The sequence below is a fragment of the Pungitius pungitius genome, chromosome 19, assembly GCF_949316345.1.
Source record: "Pungitius pungitius chromosome 19, fPunPun2.1, whole genome shotgun sequence".
In the NCBI taxonomy this organism is placed as follows: domain Eukaryota; kingdom Metazoa; phylum Chordata; class Actinopteri; order Perciformes; family Gasterosteidae; genus Pungitius; species Pungitius pungitius.
The window spans coordinates 1873839-1895956 of NC_084918.1; the positions used below are offsets into that span (position 1 = coordinate 1873839).

Sequence of the window (22118 nt, forward strand, 5' to 3'; positions counted from 1 at the left end):
GACGGATGAATGCACCACAAATTCCCCCAAGTGCCAACGAAAACAATCCCTCAGCATTCGTGTGATACGGCGTCCCCAGTGTACGACACCAAAGGCACGCAAAGCGTCACGTGGTTGGCCGACGGTGCAGCCTCTTACATCAAGGGTGTTGTTGTTGTTGATGTACAGTGTGTGTGTGTGTGTGTGTGGCGGGGCCCTCCGATGAAAGCAAAACAAACACAAACAGCTAATCCTGGATGATGATAGAGCACTGAGAAGACACATAAACATTATTAAGGAATCAATTTGACGTGCATGTTTAAAGAGATGAGTCTCCAGATGGTTAGCACAAAAAAACAACAACAAAAAAAAACATTTAATTATGTGGGTTGGGACTTGCGTGCAGTGTCCTAATGTGGCCATGAGACAGAATGACCCTTAATTAGACGAAGACAGGCGAGGAGGAGGAGGAGGAGGAGGAGGGGGAGGATGATGAGGAGCAGGATTAATGCATTCCGCCCTTACGGCTCTATATTGTTTTCCCCCCCCCCCCTCCTTCCTTTGCTTGATTAAAAACTGTGGACATTAGCAGGCAGCAAATGAGCAGCCCCACTCGGGAATAGCCAACACAGTCTTTGTCGATTATTGCTCTCACTGGAAACGGCTCCTTCTCTGGATTTCGATGTGAGGAACGTGGAACACGGACATTTGAACGACGGTGCGGTCAACATAGGAGGTCCGCGTTTGCTCGGGGACAGGCAACGCGGGACGTCGCCACGGGGGGGACAGCGGACGGAGACGCCCGGTCTTTGGGCGGTTTGGTCGTGTTTGTATGTGCGTGTACTTTTTCCCTACCCTCGCACAAAGGACATCACAGAGTGACTTCTGTGAATAAGGGAAGCAGCCAGTCTGTCAAGAACATTTTTAATCCCCTTGAGGTATCCCATAATCCCCAGTGACACCTTTCTTGGGAGGCTGACGCATCGGGGGGGGAAATGACAGCTTCAGATGCTCGGTCGGGGGACGGCGCTTGTCCAGGCGCGAGACAGGAGAGAACCGGGGCGTCTCCATGTCGGTCGGCTCAGCGTGGTGTCGTCGGGCAGGTTACGGACTGGATGGTCGTTTCTTGGAAGGCCCCGCCCCGCGGTCAACGGTCCGCCGCTATAGGTTGAAGGGCGGGTTTGCGTGGATTAGACCCCGCCTCCTCGCTGTTCTCAGTAAAATGAGGGGAGACGTGTTTTCGTTGTGTTTTCGTTGCCAGGGGAGACTAGCAAGCCCTCAGAAAGGTGCCCAAATGTTTGATCCACACATCTAAAAATGACAGAATTAGACATTATTAGCTCAACAGTGGAAGAAAAAAAAAAAGGAGCAAGCTCTATTTCTCCTCCTCCACTCTGTGCAATGCAGGAAACAAGGATCGGGATGTTTTCAGTGTCAAACCGGTGAGGTGTTACATGAAATGACAGGGAACATTTCACAGTCAATGTCACATTATTAGCCCGCGCAGTTGGAAAGGGGAACATCCGGAAAATGTTTGGTATGATACTCATCAAGCCGGCGCTGCGCCTGAGTGTGGAGGAGGAGGAGGAGGGTCTTTGTTTACCCAAAGACCTTCATGCCTCCATTGAGGGAACCTCTCTGAGTCAGAGTCACAGCGCCGACTGAAGGGCGAGATGACCCAGCAAACTGCAGAGAATAACAGCAGGACGCCGGCTTGTCTGTGCGGGCTACGCTTAACACGCCCTAAGTGCATTCCCCTGTCCTCTGGATGAGACGTTGAAGCGTATTAGCACCGTTTAGACACATGAGACCGAAGACATTTGCCCTCACTCGCGAGGACACTTCATGTTTTCTCCGAACTTTTTCCCTTCTATCTAGTACCAAATATCACATTTTTATTACCAGTTTGAGAGAGAGAGAGAGAGAGAGACACTAAATGAGTGTCAGAGTTGCCTCCGGGACTCTAATAATCTCATTACTGTACATCAAGAAGCCAACCGTCCTTCTGGGAAGACAACGATTCATTCTGTTTCTCCCCCCCCCCCCCCCGCTGATGTCAAAACAGAGGACGTCCATCGGGGGCACGTCTTCGTCGGGGGCGGATCTGCGAGACGTCTGCATCGGAGGCACGTCTTCGTCACGCCCCTCATCACTGTCTCTTGATGTATGGCCATCGGGGGGGGGGGAGGGGGGGGCTCTCCATCATCGAGGCTCACTGTGACTGTTGCAAATCAATCCCGGAGAAAGGGGGGGGGGGGGGGGGGGCACTTGCAGGAGTTGATTGGGAGGGACCGCGGTCAAAATGTGGTGATAATCAGACAATCAAGCACGCCCACATAGAAAGTGATTAAGTCCTCTTGAGTGGGGTATAAGGGCCCAGATTTAATCAAGAATGCCCCCCCTCCGCCCCCCACTAATTGCAAATATGAAGCCAAGGCACGGATCATCAGCTATGGAGCCCAGCCTGCCTTTTTCTCCTTCTCCCCCCACTTCCCCCCTTCTATTTTTCACATATTGTTCATTGTTGATGGAATAAATGGCCAAACAGCCCGACTCCCACCTTCAACCACCGTTCGCTCATCAGCGGGGGCCTTCGACAGGTTTAATGAACGCCTACGAGTCCGGCGGTTTGTCTGATGACTTGAGTCACGAAATCACCAGAAAGAGCAGGAACCAGGAATCCATCACGAGTCACCGCGCTGATTTCGGTCACTCATTTGCAAACGTTGCAGTGTTTAAAGCCCGAGAGCAAAGCCACCTGCGAAGGAAGACATTTTTAGGTCTTGACTTAAATGTGTTGACTGACGCTACAGTATTGCTTAGTCATCACTTTGGGCCCAGCAGACAGTGATGTTCATCAGCAGGGGATCGATAAGCCGAAATCTCCCTCACCTCTCATCAGTTTTATGACTGGGCCATATTCATTTACTAGGTGTACCCAAGTAGAATTCTCTGGAACATATTGCATAAACCTAGTGTGCTTTATTCTGCCATGTAATATCCACTTTGCCTGGTTCATCACAATTGTCACATTCAAAGTTTAAAATCATCTTTCTTCTCTCGGGCGCCTTGTTCGTGATCCGGTGGAGCGATTTTTTTGGAGCGAAACGAGGCCGGCCAGGCACATACATTATGTGGATCTGTAAACCCCGAATGAGAGCGATGGCATTCACCGATGTAATGTAATCCAACCGGGGACATGCCTTGTTTGGATTTGCTCCATTGAAGAGGAGGTGCAGAAGAGAAAAGAGGTGCAGCGGCTTTATTTGGGCAGCAATTTGTAAGATGTCAGGACGCCACTCAACAGAAAATACCCAACACCGTGTTACATTCCAAAAAGGTTGATTTATTCCAGGCTTCATTCAACTTTCATTTTGAAGATTGAGTTTTAAGTGGAAACGGGAAGAGTTTTCATTTTTTAATTGCGGGATTTTTAGCCACCTTTTATTTTCTGCCATAGAACAGATCATCGTCATGGCGACTAGAGGAGACGTCAAATTCAGAGGAGCACTGAATCTCGTCTTTGCGCATGTTTACCTGCCATGGGTCCACAGGTTTTGATGAGGATCACAAAGTTCCCTCCTCAGACTCCATCACAGATCGGATCAGAAGGGAAAAAGAAACAGCAGCAAATGGGAGCTGTAGAGATGCCAGTGTCACTCCCGTGTCTTTCCTGCAATGACTGGAGTTACAAACCAATGTGACCAATGTAAAGGGGTTGAATGATGAATTCATAATATATCAATCGGAAAAATAGTTTGCAGCTTCTATTTCTATTCTTCAGAGTAATTTTAACAATGTGCTCTGTTGATAATTCTGACTTTCCCCTCAATTACTGATTAAATAACTATACTTCTTTTGAAGTTAAGTTTGATTACATTTGATTACATTTGCTTCCCAATATTGTTTGATATGATTATATCAGACACTACACACCTGTGTGTTTGTTGAGTGGAGGGTTAGCAGAGCTCGATACACTGAGACACGGCACGAGCTCCGACCGCTGTTTGCCCCGCGAAACACCAATTAGCTCGTGAACACAAACGAAGCGAGACTCCTCTCGAACGGCGAGGACGCGCCGCCCAAACGGTGGCAAAACGCGCCGCAACTTGTTGACAAAAGGAAGCAAAAGATCCACTTTCTCCCGCGGGTTCGTTCCTCCGGGCAACGCGATGGGATTATAAGTGAGTTTTCTCCTTGAGAGAGAGAGAGAGAGAGAGAGAGAAAGAGGAGTGTTTCAGGCTGCCGGCTTTGCAGCCCCAGACTGCGTTGATCTCTTTAAACTCCTCAGAAATGTGCCGCCAGCCGCCCGCCGCCCGCCTACTGCAGCGGTCTTTAATAAAGTCGGCCGTAGAGACGCGGGAGATGAACGCAATCCCTTTTTTTTTTATGACCCGTGGAGGCAAAATGATTCCTCCACAGTAATGCAAGTCTTTGTGGGAAGACGGCAACACAACAAGACGGCAGAGACGTTGTCTCTCCCCCCCCCGGTTGCACCGTTGGACAGACTACCTTCAGTATCGAATGCGTGCAAAGGACGTCGATGACAATTCTCTCCCCCCTCCAAACGTAGTTCACATGTATGTGGAGCTCATCTCGGCCTTTCTCTGCAGTGTAACAACTTGAAAGATGTTGGAAATTCAGTGAAGGACACAACTCTGTTGAGTACAGAATGGACCATGAGGGTGATTTTTCACCTTTCTGATCCCAATGTCGAGAATCCGCCAATCGCTTCGGCCCCGGCGCTGCTGTGCATTCAGCTTGTCGTGTTTGTGTAATGACCCGTCGGCACTTTTATTACCTAAAGATTTTGGAAGGCATCATTGGTTCCACACGAGCGTGATTCATCGGCTGCTGGAAAGGAAGTCGATGGAGAAATTAGCCCTCTGGCTGCAGGCGACGTTCCATCGGTGAGGTGGAGCTGTGGAGTGCTGCAGGACAGAAGTGGACATGTCCCCCCCGTAGTCGTTATGCATCTAAAGCAGTGGTTCTCAACTGGTCTGGCTCCGGGACCCACCACCACCCCTCAATGACAAGCCGCGACCCAAATCGAGGAACATTCTCAACTTCTCAAATTTTCTTCAAAATCAAGTTCATGAGCTGAATTTTACATTTTATATTCAGGATATTTTAATTATCCTAAAAACCCAAAGTCTCCCCCATATCAGAATGGTTTGACCCAACCTGGCACACGCTGCTGAAAACATGGACGGACGAGCCGGCAAAAATAACGACACTACGCTGCATTAAAAAAAGTCCTGCTTGAATGTTTATTTCCTTGCACATTTCTCTCCGAGGGTCCCAATATGTCTGCTTTAAAGTGTATGTTCCATGCCCCCCTTCAAAAGGTGCACTCTGGAGTCCTCCCATGACACAATTAACCAGCACATGAGGATATTCATGCATACACATATCTACCATATGCTGAGAGTGGGGGCAGTTAATGGAAGCAATGCACTTTAAAAAAAAAGCTCTGCTGCAATAAAAGAAGAGATGGCAGCTGATGGAATCCCTTTCAAAAGTTCCACATGACAGAAATTGGCTCGCTTATTATTGAATAAATCGGTGTGTTGTGAGGCACTTCGGACACTTCAGACCCATTTGCACACGATACCTCCCCTTTGATCGATCAATCAATGCCCCCCTAAGTCGCTTCAACTCGGAACGTGTGTTCCGATGCGCTTCGCAGCCACACGGGCTCCGCTTCCCAGCATGGGGGGGTGGTCAGCCGCGCCGAAAGGGGAAATCGTTATGTGACAAACGGACGATCATTCAAAGGATCCGTCCGTAATGGGTGCAAGGGTGAGTGCCCTTAATAAAATTGAACGGTGCCACGATTGATTGTTTTCTACATCTGGGCCTCTGCCAAAGTAGACGGACTTATCTCCCGCTCGGGTCTGTACTGCAAAACAATTTAGCTGTGTCCTAATTATAGAGACTGTTAAATAACAGAAACACTGCAGTTGGTCGCGGAGTCGTTTTTTGCGAGGCTTTGGCTCGGGAAAAAACGACACAACTCCAACAAAAAGTATTAAGTACGTCTATCGGTGCCTTTGTTCACTTCACCAAAGTGTCACCGAAAACCAGCTGACGCGCCGTCAGCTGCTTCTGCGCTGAAGGATGGTGGGAAACTGTTGAGCGGTTTGCTGGCTCGGCACAGGATGCAGTACGAGCAGCTGCCTGCCAGGAGCCACGTACACCACGAACCGCCACCATCGCTCTCGATGCCAGAGTTTTTTTTATTTATTTATTTTTTATGCAACGTCAATCTGAAAAATTGACACGAACGCCCCCCTTCAAGTCGGAAGAGAAACTCACAGACGACTCGTTCTACCGATAAATCCCAACACATCCTTCTTTAAGGCCTTATGTGCCTGAAGCTCAGGAGCAGACTGGAGTTTGGATGTCACTGATGATGATGTGTTGTTTTTCTAAACCACACAAATGACATGAAAATGCTATTAATTATGGCAGAATATATCGTCCGACATGAGTAGTTATTGGGAGGGGTCGGGGGGGGGGGGGGGGGGGGGTGTGTGGCCACCTGAGAGTCGATATTTAGAAATTGTCAATAAGGCGCCTGGAGCCTACGTGATAAGCACGTGTTTGAATGTGGAGCCACAGCGTGTCCCTGCTGATTGCTTCCGACGGCTGTTCCTATTAGTCCTCGTCATTTCTCGTAAATTTTTTGAACCACTCAACTTGAAATTAGTTTTTAAATGGGTCTATTATTTGTTTCGACAGACTCCCCGACATTTGGGCCAAAGGTGATTTGGGCCTTTTGTCAGTGTTTAGATGTCATTGTGATAGCTCACATTAAAGTTCTGAGACAATGACCCTCATTGTGAATGTCATTTTATATAATTTGGGTAATTTGCACACAGGTTTTTGTATTTCTATCCAAACTGGATTCAATCCATGTGTGTATATAATGTTGTGAGGGTAACATGTTACCTTCATACAAACCGCAGGAATCGTTCATTCTCTGTGTTTGTCACATGTTCTCTAAAGTCATCTTGTTTATGGAAAAAACTGACTTTGAATTTAAAGGTTGTGCTTAAAGTCCATTGATGTGCATCAACAAATAGGATCCACCAAACCACCAGCAGTACGTAAAGCGCAGTGCGATGCATAATGGAAATGGATCGTTCTGTTGTGCTCAGCTGCGACACTTCGCAGAGGAGGAAAAAAAAAAAAAAAAAGCAACAAAAGAAATCTCAACATGTTTTATTCATGAGTGAAATCAAGTTCTTTAAATGATGATATTACCATGGCGCCCTGGTTGGGGAAATCAGTGGTATTGTAATATGGCGTGTAGAAAGTCTAAAACTACTAACCCAGCTGAGCTTCCCGGCATGAAAGCTTCATCCTTTTGGTATCAATTATGTCTGAAAAGTCTCCCTCTCGTAGCAAAAAGGCAGCGCTCTCTCCGTCTTTAACGGTCCTAGAGATTTTACCCCAAAACCAACCTCCAAAAAAGACGAATCCTTTGAGCGACGCTCGGAAACAGTCGAGGTTGAGCGGGAATATTAAATGGCGTTGGGAGTTGTCTGCATCTAATACCATAATATGTGGTTAAATTACCTGATGACATTAAAGTGCACGACTATTCTTACTGAGCTACGAATGAACTGTTATTTTTTTGACTGGCTAATCAATTGGAATCATCATTTCAGCACTAACGTGGTTCCATGTCACGCGTCGCTCACCCTGCGTCTCCCTTTGCCCTGCAGCTTCACTCAAACTCGGACAAAGGCGACGGGTCTGTCCGGTACATCCTGAGCGGCGACGGAGCCGGCACCATATTCATCATCGACGAGGTGACGGGAGACATTCACGCCACCAAGAGCCTGGATCGCGAGAGGAAGGCGCATTACGTCCTGCACGCGCAGGCCCTGGACCGCAACACGGAGGACGCGCTGGAGCCAAAGTCGGAGTTCATCATCAAGGTGCAGGACATCAACGACAATCCACCCAAATTTCCGGATGGACCCTTTGTAGCTACGGTGCCTGAGATGTCGGAGCTGGGTGAGTAGTGAACACACGCACAATGCTAAAACCACAGTCTCGCCTGTTGTTGGCCCCCCCCCCCCCCCCCCCGCGATAATGTTGCGCGGGACGTTTGATCTGAGCCTCTCTTTGTTTCTCTTGGTCCCTGTCATGGTTCCCCCCGGGGTGGGCAGGTCTTTAGAAAAGCACTCAATAGTGCCTCCACACAGCAGTCCCCCCCCCCCCCCCACCAGGAAACAAAAGCCTCCCTCCACCTCCTCTGAGACAGCTGCTGCTGCCCCGGAATCATGTGGCAAACATTTATTTTTCAGTTTCTTAGATCCCCCCCCGCCCACTTTTTCCCAGTCCAGTGGATTCGGCCTATCAGCATAACGGCTCAGAGGCATTGGTGCTCAGGAATTTCACAGCGGCTCTTCCAGGACACATGGAGGATGTGGGCAAACATAAATGGCGGCCAGACTGCCGTCAGAGGGGATGTTTCCTTCTTAAGTACTATACAGTGGTTCCGTTCATGTCTGTCTAAAGCAATCCCAGCAGAAAGAAGTAGCTGATCCAACGTGCACACTCCTAGATGCACACAAGCCCGTCCAGAGGGGGGGGGATGCATGCCGCGCTCTCATCGCAGGTGTATTTCTCACCACCGAAGGAAGCTCAGGGGTTCGGGTGTGAAATTCTTCGGATGAGAGATTCTCGAGGAAAGTGCAAAAAATGCACGCTGCACTGGTGTTGGAATAAGTAGTGAATAATTTTTGTTTCTTACAACGGGGGAATGGAAATGTGCAAAAGTGAACCCGATTAAATATGCTAACCCCCGATAGACCTTTAGGCGCCCCCTTTATAAACAGTCAATATCTCCCTGGTTGCATGCCATGAATATTCAGGTAAAGAAAGGCCTGACACACATGCAGCTGGGCCAGTGGGGATGTTGGTACCTAAGCTGCATGTGTCAAGTCCATGTCTTAATCTCTGCAGAGTAGGTCCCTCGGTATGTCGAGTAATGTGTACTGGCACGTACAGGGTATTTTATTTTCATGGCCAGGATTAAGTTGGCTAAAGATGATGTTGCTATTCTGAGACCAAAAAAAAAAAGAATAAAAAAGAAGAGGAATCCAATGAAGCGCTCATTAGATAATCAGTTGTAATCTTTATCTCTGAACCAGTGCACAACAGGGTAATGAGCGGATACTTGTATCGGCGTCCTTCTGTTTGCTTCCTACCAGACTTAAAGTCTCATCTTAAAGTTTCGCCGCAAACTTCGTCGTCGGTTACACGAAAAGAATCAATCACCATCGACGACCCGAGGGAGGAAACCGAGGACTGTGAAGGAGGCGAAAATAATTAGCCTTTTTTTTTTTTTTTTCTCTCCCCGCCCCCTCTTTTGCCCATTATCGTAATTCCTGGTTTTGCAGCATCCAATCGGCTGGAACAATCATCTGTCCTCACACACTCCGGAGCACTAATCCCCCCCCAGCGCCCGTCAATACTGCGTCTCCCAAGTGCAGGAAGGGCCTGTCTGCGAGTGGGCCAACTAATTGGCTGTGATGCCCTTTTTTTTTCTGTCCAAAATGATCAGCTGGGCAGGTGTCAGGTAGTACCACGCCCCCCCCCCCCCAAACTCAATGGTGCAATGATATTTTCCTAGAGTGCTAGTTGAAAGGAGTATCAATTTCTGTCTGCTGCACGTCTCCCCCGCTGAGGCGTCTCCAGGAGGACGTTCCTCTGCTTTCACTGGTCTAGCGGCGGTCTGAGGCGTCTCCAGGAGGACGTTCCTCTGCTTTCACTGGTCAACGCGGCGGTTTGAGGCGTCTCCAGGAGGACGTTCCTCTGCTTTCACTGGTCTAGCGGCGGTTTGAGGCGTCTCCAGGAGGACGTTCCTCTGCTTTCACTGGTCAACGCGGCTGTTTGAGGCGTCTCCAGGAGGACGTTCCTCTGCTTTCACTGGTCAACGCGGCGGTTTGAGGCGTCTCCAGGAGGACGTTCCTCTGCTTTCACCGGTCAACGCGGCGGTTTGAGGCGTCTCCAGGAGGACGTTCCTCTGCTTTCACTGGTCAACACGGCGGTTTGAGGCGTCTCCAGGAGGACGTTCCTCTGCTTTCACCGGTCAACGCGGCGGTTTGAGGCGTCTCCAGGAGGACGTTCCTCTGCTTTCACTGGTCAACGCGGCGGTTTGAGGCGTCTCCACGAGGACGTTCCTCTGCTTTCACTGGTCAACGCGGCGGTTTGAGGCGTCTCCAGGAGGACGTTCCTCTGCTTTCACCGGTCTAGCGGCGGTTTGAGGCGTCTCCAGGGTGACGTTCCTCTGCTTTCACCGGTCAACACGGCGGTTTGAGGCGTCTCCACGAGGACGTTCCTCTGCTTTCACTGGTCAACGCGGCGGTTTGAGGCGTTTCCAGGAGGACGTTCCTCTGCTTTCACCGGTCAACACGGCGGTTTGAGGCGTCTCCAGGAGGACGTTCCTCTGCTTTCACTGGTCAACGCGGCGGTTTGAGGCGTCTCCAGGGGGACGTTCCTCTGCTTTCACTGGTCAACACGGCGGTTTGAGGCGTCTCCAGGGGGACGTTCCTCTGCTTTCACCGGTCTAGCGGCGGTTTGAGGCGTCTCCAGGAGGACGTTCCTCTGCTTTCACCGGTCAACACGGCGGTTTGAGGCGTCTCCAGGAGGACGTTCCTCTGCTTTCACTGGTCAACACGGCGGTTTGAGGCGTCTCCAGGAGGACGTTCCTTTGCTTTCACCGGTCAACACGGCGGTTTGAGGCGTCTCCAGGAGGACGTTCCTCTGCTTTCACCGGTCTAGCGGCGGTTTGAGGCGTCTCCAGGAGGACGTTCCTCTGCTTTCACCGGTCTAGCGGCGGTTTGAGGCGTCTCCAGGAGGACGTTCCTCTGCTTTCACCGGTCAACACGGCGGTTTGAGGCGTCTCCAGGGGGACGTTCCTCTGCTTTCACCGGTCTAGCGGCGGTTTGAGGCGTCTCCAGGAGGACGTTCCTCTGCTTTCACCGGTCTAGCGGCGGTTTGAGGCGTCTCCAGGAGGACGTTCCTCTGCTTTCACCGTTCTAGCGGCGGTTTGAGGCGTCTCCAGGAGGACGTTCCTCTGCTTTCACCGTTCTAGCGGCGGTTTGAAAGGTCTCAGGCGACGCGGTTAGATGACGAGTCACCGTTAAAACGAGTGTTATTGGAACCAATGTACGGAAATTGAGCCGAATGGGACACTTGGGTGAATTTCAAAGTGTGTTTAAGGGTTGCATACAAAAAACTGAACGTCCTTGTTTTCAACCATCTTTCTCTCTCAGGTGTTGTGTCCGATAAATGCTGCTATCCATCAGAAAAAAAAAAACAGATCCATTTTTGTTTTCAGATCAGTTTTCTCTCTGGAAAAAAAAGGCTTCCCCACTATTAAGATGACAGATGTTTGCTTCCCATTAAATCAAAAACAAGGTCTGGTCGGAAGGCTGCTTCAATTTTAGGATTATCATCAAAGGAATGTTTTTTATTTTTTTATTTATCAAAATAAAGCAAGTGGTATAAGACCCTTGACTTAAAATTTGGGGAAGATGAAGGGAACCTGGTGGTTTTAATCCACCTTCGGATACCTAGCTTGATCTTCCAAAAGTACATTAAGTCCTGCGGTCCAGCGAAGGAGGGGTCAGAAGCTGCTGAAGCCCAAAAGGAGGAGATGAAAGTACAGAAGGTGTGAAAACGAGTCAACGGCAATGTGACTGGGTTCATGATGGATGGAAGGATCTGCATGCTGATCACAATCCTTTTACATTACTCTTACACGGTGTTTCTGTGGCAATCATCATCATCATCTTCTGTTTCACGCAAACTGATCAACCCATCCGCATCCTTCTCACACGCACCAAAATGAGTGCTCCTGTTTGGGTTAACGCCGTCGCCACCATGCATACTGCAGTGGAGAGATTCACTGTGGCAGCACAAAAAAATGCTCTGTGAAACAGATTTTTGTCCATAATGGCTCTTGACTTCAAATACACCGTTTTATCGTTACACTCATCAAGGTATTAGTTCCGAATACATACAGCTGAAGCGTATGTTGAGCAATAGAAAGCACCTTCAGGAGTCATTTAGGAGCGCGTAATGGGTGCATCATGCAATGATTACACACATGTTGCTGAGCTGTAAATATTAACCACACGTGGTCCTAGACTAGCATTTTATTTACCTAATCCATTAACACATCACCCTTTAACGTTTCTCAATTTGTTTATGTGCTGACTACTAACTTTTCCTTTGACACGCGAATTGGAACAGACGCGGCTTCCAAAGCAATCCCACAATGGAATGAGTCCAAATATTACCAGTGCAATTTTTACTGCAAGGCTGAGAGACATTTAGAGTGCCCGAGCGTACTGTGGAGAACATGGTTCATTATAGCTGGCATTCCACTCTGCTCCTTCAGGTTTCCAAAGCAAGAAAATAAAAAAAAAACCTGCATCTGCCGGGACACGGAGCATTTCCAATTGTTTCATTTGGTTTCATTCCCAGAGGAAAATAACAACGCCAGTGTCCACAAGATTTACAGGCCTTTCAGAGTGTCGTGTCCTACTAGGATTCATACGGATTTTCATGCATCATATAAGCTTGTAGTGCAATTGCAATGCACTCATCACTAAATTATGATGGGTTAATGAAGCCCGTAATGCTGTTTGAGCAACACTTCAACTGTTAAATTGAACCACAATGGCTTTAACACAGGACTCTTTATGAACAACGCTTTTAATAATGGCTCATCCCTCTGAGTTTTAAAATATTGTGTCATTTTTTCTTCTGCAAAATTCTTGAATGGCGCATACTCGTATGGAGTGAAATAGTTCCTTTTGAAAAGAATGATTCTAAAAGGGTCCAGGCTTGGTTGTGAGGGGATTTTCAACAAAGAGCCAAAAACACATCCTTATCAACACGCTTATTTCAACATTTGCAAATGGAAAAACATCAACTAACTAACCGCGTTCTCCTCTTCAGGCACCTCTGTGTTGCAAGTCACAGCGTCGGATGCAGACGACCCCACCTACGGAAACAGCGCCAGGATCGTCTACAGCATCCTACAAGGGCAGCCCTATTTCTCCGTCGACCCCAAAACAGGTGACGCGCCGCACGCTGTGCACGCGCTCTTTCAAACACCGTAGGAACCAACGCACGCCATAAGTACGTAATGATCGTGTTGATCACGCGGCGCGTCGTGCAGCGAGAGGAAACGCGCACAACGCCCTTCTGCTCCTCTGGACTCCGTGAAAGCGCCCGCAGTAGTAGCAGTAGTAGTAGTTATGGGCTACTCGTGCGTACCGGTATGTTGTTGAGCACGCAAGCCGCTCCCTGTGGGCCATAAGCCAAGTCCTCGGTGGGGGGGGGGGGGTCAGAGAAGACATTTTGCGGGAGATGCATTCATGAAGCCATTGTTTTGCAACCTTTTGAAAGGCCTTTAATAAAATGCCATCCTTTGTCTGAAAGGCTTCTGCTGGACCCCATTAAATGTTTATAAAGCTCCTAAAGTGAGAGACGTAGAACTTTCATTTGATGTGAGAAATGTGTTCACGTGCACGTCGGCCTCCTCCGGATCTCACGCTGGGGTCTGGAGTCTTGCATGTTGTGCTGCCGCTGGTTAAACTGAACAACGATCCACTTGTGTGAATTGATTCATTGTTGTCTGGAACAACTATCGGCCCCTCAGAGACTGTCCTGCCCGTGTAGAACATGAATTCTTTGCTGAATGAGCGACAGAAATGAATTGCTGAATAATTTTGCCTTCACCTCGAGGGAGAACAGCTGTGGGGGATTGATGGAGCAATTTCACCGCGGTGTGGTGAGGCGGCAGCAATGCCAACTTCTGAATAAAAACATGGCTTTTTTTCGCAGCAGCAGCAGCAGCAGCACACGCGTCGCGCCCACAAATATTTCAGCTGGAATCTGTTTGATGTCACGTCCCCGACTGTACAAATGATCACGCTGCAGCCATTTTCTCTCCATTTCCCCGTGTGCACTGTGCCGCCGGACACATCAGATGGCTTGTTCTGCCTGAGCTGACTCGGCATCCTGTCCGCATTGTAATTCAGGGAGGGGGAGTGGGTGGGTGGGGGGGGGGGCAGGACCCCCAGCTGCACTCTCTCGTGCATTCATCTACACAAGTCCTCGCTTGTCTTCTCTCCGCCGCTTGCAGCCCAGCCCTCCTCCCGGCGGGGGGGGGGGGGGGGGGAGGAGGAAAGGTGCACGTGGAGGACGCACGTGAAGTGTGCCGAGCCCGAGTCTTAAGACAATTGTGTCCACCCCCCTCCTCATATCCACAATGCACCTGGCTCCCACCTCGGTTAACTATGGCCATTTGTGTATTACTAGCAGGAGTAAACACACACACACACACACACACAGATGGACAAATCCACCTGTTTCCATTTGGCCTTTGCTCTGGTGGCCTGTGACAGATTTTCACCAGACCCACGAGGTGGAAGGAGCGATTGTTTAAGAGCGGGGGGGGGGGTAATAATAGCAGTCGGCTTGCACATACGGTGCCGAAGGAATCCCCAAAGGACCGTCACACATTTGACCCAGATCCTCAGAAATCAACAAAGTGAACAATTGTACCTTTCTCCCCCCCCTGGCTTTGAGGGTTTTGATAACATCAGCTCGTACCCAGCGGCGACTGAAATAACCAGGCATTCTGAAATTGTTTAGAAATTGTGTTAGATAGAAAATTGACTTTATACTTTCAAGAAGCCAAATTGCATCACACACAACAAAGTGGTCATGAACTTGCGTTTCAGCTCCTGGTATGAAATATTTTAATACTTATTTGTCATAGCTAAAATACTGTACATAAATGTTCTGAATCAATGGGACTAATTTCAGCGGGTTATGACATTCAATCAGTTTGGTTACATGACTATTCTTAGACTAGAGGGTCAAAATGTGTTCATTAAATATCACGTATACACAAAAGAATGCATTCGGTTTTAACAAATACAATGCTGTGGAATAAGCACATTAAAGCTATATTTCAAAACCAAAGTCATTATCCCAAACACGTCATTTTAATGAGACATTTTCAGAGTTTCACAGCCTTGTTTCATATGAAGAAACGTACAGGTACATTTGTCTAGTTCTGGTCAGGTGGTCTGCGGGTCGGACCCCCAGGCGCTCGGTGTGTTTGATTCTATTATAACTGAGGTGTCTTTGCCTAACACCAAACCAATATGTACCAAAACTAAAGGCAAACTCCATTGGACACTGATTCATTTCAAAAGGCAGGTAATTACGGCAGACATGCTAATTGCTCAGTGCTAAAATAACTGAGTTCGTACTTACTAAGTGACTAATTAACTCGGAGAACAGCGTCGCGGCGGCTTCTCGTCTCTGCTGGAAACGAGATTCAATCATGGATGAAAAATTGTAATTGATGCATCTGAGGTGGTGTCATGCAGACAGGGAGGGATGGGGATTTGGGATTAGACTCACTTGGCTGAAGAAATAAATGAGCATGACACAGACGTTGTAAATGCAGAAAATGTAACCGATGCAACTGATAACGGTGGAAGGTGGAAATGTGGGCAGAAGTACACAGCGGTGTCAGCTTGAAGGAAATAACCTACGCAGCCCGATGAGAATCGCGTTTAATTGTTTCAATCTATCAGCTATTAGTTGTAAATCGTGTTATTTAGAGGTGTGAATCACTGCTTGTGAAGGACCGAAAACCCGCAGACACCGATCATCGCACGCTCAACACCTCGATGAGTGAAGTCAGCAGGTGCAGCGTGCGGTGGGGGGGTGGACACCCAGATCATAACCCCCCCCTTTTTACCAGTTATTCCATACGGAGACAGACTTTTTAATATTCATCAGCAATAAACAGGAATTAATTTCCCTTTTCCTAGAATTGGATAAACAAATATGTGTATTCGTTCTGTTGCCAGGAGCTTGATGAGAAGATGTCGCACATCTGTATGTTTGATTGGAATCAGATGATTAAGCTTGGAGTAGCAGAACAGCTGGAGGCTAAGCTCGGTCCAAAGGCCAAAGGTCGAGGGGACACAAACTCAGGGAGCTAGTTGGAAAGCAGGACGTCGTCTCCCTTCAAGGGCACAATGCCGAGGCGCCGATACTAACAGACAGGCGGGAATTCAGATGCCGCTGTATGAAGTGCTGTCAGACTGGTATATTTATTCCTATATTCGAAATATTTACTCTTTTATTTATATTCTATTGTTGTGTGACAGGCTCTTTCAACATCCCCAGGCCAGTGAGCTAAGAGCTAACTGAGCATTCCCTGCAACCCGATCACATGGTTTTGCTTAAAAAGTGCAAGCAGGCAGTTATAAGCACCCCCCCCTCTGCAACATGGAAGGAGGCTGCATTTATCCTGTTTATCGTCGGGTCGTAACTCCCGTCCTTGCCACCGCTGCCGAGCATCTGCCGCTTTACCCTCAGAGACGTCAGGGCCCTCCCCCTCGAGTCTCATTGTCGAACGCTCTCTCCATCCCCTTCCCCCCACCCCTCACCCCCCCCCATCACACACAAAGACAAACGACACCGCAGAACCCCCAAGTCCCTTCTGCATTCTAAATAGGCTAATTTCTCTGCTGATCTGGGATTTGGGAGTGTTCGAGTTTATTGAGGAGCTGACACAGATCAAGATTTTTTTTTTTTTTTTTTTTTTTTCATGGTTCACGGATTAAGTCTTACCTCTGGTATAAATCGAGGAATACTATGAACCCTTTTAATAGCTGCGTAAACTATTGAGCAGACCGACCAATTATTCTCCATCAGATATGCACGTAAAAACAAGGGGTTCCATCCTGTGATTTATGGGAATTGTACAGCTGCTGTTGGTGTTATCTCCCATTCCTCCAGAAACGCTGTTAGAGTGGGGGGGGGGAGGGTGGGGGGGGGGGATAACATCGTAGTGGATGAGCCAAAAAGATTCCTGAAGCTGGAGATTGAAGAGTGCTTGGGTAATCTCCTATAATCCGTTTTGTTCACCCGGGAGATTGTCCTCCTTTAGAAGTTTGCAGCCAGACAAAGAGGCGGATAGCGCGATGGTATCAACTCTTAATAGACTGGGGAGGTTGAGGAAAAGGCGAGCCACCTCGCCGCGTCAAATAGGCCCCGGGTTCAGGGAAGCCAGCTCTTTCTCAATTATTTTCTAAATTAAACTCACAAGCTCCTCCCGAGACTTTCACGGAGACTGTGTGAGGTACTGCGGGTTCAGAAATGGTCAGGAAGGGCCGCTCAGGGGTTTCATCCCGATGCCAAAGCACTGAATGGCGTTTCCTGTAATGTCAAGCAACATCCTGGAGTGGTTTAGCTGCATCGCATCAGCTTTAAACCTCCTTTTTGCTCCTCTTTTTCGGTCTAAAAACAGCGCGGCTTCTCACTCGTTCACCTGAGGGCAGCTGATTGACGTGAAATCCTCCGCACAGGTGTGCGCCACAAAGCCCAGTAGAGAAGACCTCAGGACTTTTTTTAAAGCCCAAATCCGGCGCGGTGAAATATCGCCTTCCCGAGTAAAGGCATAATAAGGCACCTGAAAGGTCAGATCATCTGTCTTAGTGTTGTTTAATGGAAAGTGTGGCCACTCGCCAAGGTCTGGTGTGTCTCAAGGACCCCGGGTTAAGTAATGCTTAGACTCCAGTTAATAACAAAGGGCTGCGAATAGAGTTTGCAGAGCGCCGCGTCATTACGGAAGAGTGGCTGCAAGCACTTTGATTAGTTTTAAAAACCCACGAAGATCCATGCTGGGACCTGACATTTGAAACAAACAAAAAAAAAAAACAGCTTGGGCTCTGATTCCATAGAACTGTTTTATTACATTTGGGGAGTTTTCACAATGTCATTTTTTAGGATAAAATATGTTACATTTATCAAACCTGTTTCAAATACAACATTCAAGATGACCCTATCAAGTGTTCTTTTCCCTCTATCTTGATCATTTTAATATTAGGTATCTTCCTAAATGATGCAGCTACAGAGGGCAAGCTTCAAGAACACTAAAGTTATCAATATTCAAACTGCTCTGAAGAGCTCTGCATCGCAATCAGTGAGCTCAAGTATAAACACAGAGAATAAAAAAAGGTGAAGTGAAAAGACTTACTTTCATGCACACATGTTTTTGTCTTCACTTTCACAAAAAACTCTTCTTCGAGGTCCACTACCAACTCTTTGTTATATTGTTTCATTTTCCCTGCAACCAGAAGACGTGTATTTCAGTATCAGAACTCGCCTTCATCATCATCATCATCTTCATCACCTCATAGGCCAGTCCTCTCCCATTTAATTCAGCCAATCATTCAACTAGAACTAGAGTTACAATATACAACCAATACCATTACTTTTCATAGAGGAACTCATCATGTTATTGAACCAATGAATAGATGCCATGATCTATTTTTCATATGTTGAGAGAGAAGAGTCGACCTGGCAGTCAAAGTAAATTAATCTGCTTTGATATCTCCTGGAATGAAGCCCTGCTCTCCCCCCCCCCCCCCCATTCGGTTGTTCTTTTGCAAGCAGAACTCGGCCACGTCCAATCCCACCGCGCGGTGTACAGATGTTCCATATTTAAATAAATAACCAGTCAACGTCTTATTTTTATGGTAGAAAAGAGAGGAACACGAACAGCAGGAATCGATACGTGAGCTGGATGCAGCGGGGGGGGGGGGGGGGGTCTAAGTCTATTCACTGCTCATTCATGACAACTCCATTACTGCGCTCATTTTTCTAAAGGTTACGTTGTGAAGATTACAAAATAACCGCACATTATTCAAATCACAATTTCAAGCCGATACTAACTCCTACGCCGGCTTCCGCTCGTATTTATTTCATCTTTGACAGTCAGATTCTGGTCTTTCTCTCTGCTCTACGACGCTATAACACAATTTGCCGTTCCGTTGGCTTGCTGCTAATCAGTTTAGGTTCACGAGTCTCTGGGACCTGAGCGGCAGCTCCGTGTGACGGATGATGTGTAACCGAAGATCCCCTCCATCTTAATACCGCTGGCTGCTTCGCTCCTTGACCCACTTTTAATGATTATTCTGCCTCAGGCCAGTGGATTAGTTCTATAGAGTCTCAAAGAAAGAGAGAGGAAATTGACTGCATTGTGTACAGCGGCTAGAGCTGACTGGTGAAATTGGGAAAATATTGAAACTATTAATTCCCCCCCCCCAAATTATTTTGATCTTTTTATTATGTGAAATTCAAGCTGTTTCAAGCATTTGAGGAACAGGTTTGTAGGAAAAGTTGTATGTAAACTGTAAATTCCACATAATAATGATTAATGAATAGAGCCAGTGGCAGTAAATTACTTAAATACATTTGGTTTCCCAGAGTGCAATGCAAATAAGCAGGTCGACGCTCAAACCTTCTTGCACCCAGTCTGCGGTGCACTGACTCCTGGATTCATGGATTCATAGATTCATCGCCTCTACTCATCTCATCAAACGCCGCTCTCTCTCTCTCTCTCTCTCCACCTGACACGGAGCAATAGCGGCCCCTCTCACCGCCGCCGTCAACGCCGTCCCTTCCCCCCCCCCCCCCCCCGCCAGGTCTCGCTGCTGCCGCGGAGGTCTCCGTGGAACAGTGATGTTACGGCTGGAACGTATTAAATGAGGCCCCGTGTGGCGATTTGTGCTATTAAGCCTGCAGCTCAGATATGGACGTAAACAAAAACCAACACAGACAGACACGATTAGGACCGTGTACAATGTGGCCATAGAAATCAGCTGTTCTAATCCATAAATCCCCCACACAATGAAAATACCCCCCCTACGCTGAGGCCTGTCTCTGCTGTTGCCGTTCACCTGTGTGCAGAATCTGCAGCGGTCGCATTTCACCGAGTGAAAGTTCACGGTTGCGTTCGCTGTGCTTTCGCCGTAATAAATGGGGTCGCGGTGCGGTGCCTCGGAAAGTCGCGTTCTGCCCAGGTCCAAGGTCGCGTAGTAATCTCCAATGTGATGAAAAGTGTGGAAAGACTAACCTTGACAAGGGAAGACCAGTAGAAACAAAGATAAAAGAAGTTTCCTGGTTTTAGTGTTTAAAGCAAAGTGCTGTACAGAGAAAACGGATCTGAGGATCAGTGTAAATACTGGTTCAATGATACTGACAATAGCAACAGGGGTATTTACTTTTTGCAAATTCTCTGGCGGTCCCGTCACAAAGCTCGTGTCCGTCTGAGCTCTAACGTGTTCCCCTCCGTGCGTTCAGGGATCATCCGGACCGCCCTATCCGACATGGACCGGGAAGCCAGGGAGCACTACACGGTCGTCATCCAGGCCAAAGACATGGCGGGCCAGGTGGGAGGCCTCTCGGGCTCCACCACCATCAACATCACCCTGACAGACGTCAACGACAACCCGCCCATGTTTCCCCAAAGTGCGTATACAACAACAACAACAACAAAACGCAAGGCTAGCCGTAGTGAGCTTTGTGCATAATCAGTAGAAAAAAAGAGTTGAGTGAAAAATGATTAGGGTGAACTGCCAACTAGCCGCGATGCTAATTTAGCTTAACAACCAGTATTAATATGTTGTTACTTACCTTCCATTAATTGGCGTAGCTGGCGCTGCAAATTGGAAAAGAATAAATATAAGCAGGGCACCTCCACTCCGGAGGCCTGAGGGCGGAACAGCGTTCCCGAAAAGAGTTGTGTGTTGTATTTCCCTTGTGAAAGAGGACTTAACGACTTGCTATTTTTTTTTAAATCATTCAAGCAATACGTCTGAACAAGGAAGACAAGCAGACTTTTGTTGTTTTTGCTGCTTGAATGGAAAGGAAGAAACATCCCCAGTTTGGTATTTGCGAGGATGAGATTCTTTAATTATAACGTACTCATGCATGCAATGATTAACCATATAACAATCCTACAGGGTTTAGAGAGCAGATCATGGATTATTGAAGCTTCCCCCATAGACTCCTTTAGCATTCTTCACTGTGATGTTAACCTTCATCGTTGTGTGACTCAACAGTCTAATATTGCAATTAAATGTGACCATAATGAGCTAAATTAGACCAGCGTTCATTTAAAAACTCTTTGTTTCGTAGCCTGGATTTTCGATTCATCCATTTTAATGATGAATGTGACTAATCATGAAGTTGTGGTGTCGTCTTTGAGAGCAGCCCCGTCAAGCGCAGGTCTCCCAGGATTTCCCCCCCCCCCCCCCCCCCTCCAGCATTTAATGTCACTGGAGAACCTTCAGGCGCCACGTGGCGCTGGTCAGATCCCCGTTTTTTCTTCTCTAAGTGGCTTCTGTTCGACGCTCATCCGCAGAGAATTACCAGCTGTACGTCCCCGAATCGGCTCAAGTGGGGAAGCCGGTGGGGAAGATCAAAGCCAACGACGAGGACCTGGGCGCCAACGCGGACATCAAGTACAGCATCATCAACTCGGAGGGGGCCAACATGTTCTCCATATCCTCGGAAAGGGACACGAGGGAGGGCGTCGTCAGCCTAAAAAAGGTAAGAACAGGACGTCTCCCCCTATAATCATCATAACAGGAAATGGACACACATTTTCCAGGTCCGTACTTGCATGAAGGGCTTTTAAAAGCACATCCATTTCCTCACACCGTTTGCCTGAATAAACCTGCGTTCGCGTCTCGAATGCTTTGCACTCGGGAATGTGCCCCTCGTGCACCTTTTGTAAAGGTTGTTTAGTGGTTGTCTGACTCTCCAGGAACCCGACTGTGTGCGCACAAGAAAAAAAAAAGTGGGCGTTCCGTGATATGAACCTTTTTCTTTAAAAGCCGTGCCGCTGGAGAGTTTAAAACCACAAACGATGTTGTAAATGTCAGAAAATTCACCAGGATACGAGGACACCCGTGCATGCACAAATGCATGTGCAGAGAGCGGTAACAGTTGGTGGAAGTAGTGCACTTTGAAAGGAAGCTGTGCTCCCATAAAAGAGTATTTGAAGAGGAACAATGCTGCTCCAAACGTTCTTTAGAAACAAAAAAAGCTGCAACGGGGTTTTTTTAAGAGGAAAGTATTGGTTTTCAGAGGTTTATCATCTTGTAGTTGTGTCCCGTTTAAATTGAATACCTGGTTCACTTGTTCTACTTGTTCAAATTTTCGACATGCATTTAAGATAAGTTGTGCAATTACATGATGCGCCCCCCCCCCCCCCCCCCCCT

The 22118-nt window shown here is 47.8% G+C and overlaps 1 protein-coding gene across 2 annotated transcripts in view; it reads left to right on the forward strand.

Annotated features, from left to right (window-relative positions):
• Positions 1-22118, forward strand: part of LOC119198687 (cadherin-18) — a 55226-nt gene that overhangs the window by 13845 nt on the left and 19263 nt on the right. For both annotated transcript variants that reach the window (XM_037456121.2, XM_037456120.2), the window contains exons 3-6: positions 7713-8007; positions 12970-13089; positions 20194-20361; positions 21257-21444. In XM_037456121.2, coding sequence (XP_037312018.1) covers positions 7713-8007; positions 12970-13089; positions 20194-20361; positions 21257-21444 — 771 coding nt within the window. The remainder of the gene's footprint in view (positions 1-7712; positions 8008-12969; positions 13090-20193; positions 20362-21256; positions 21445-22118) is intronic.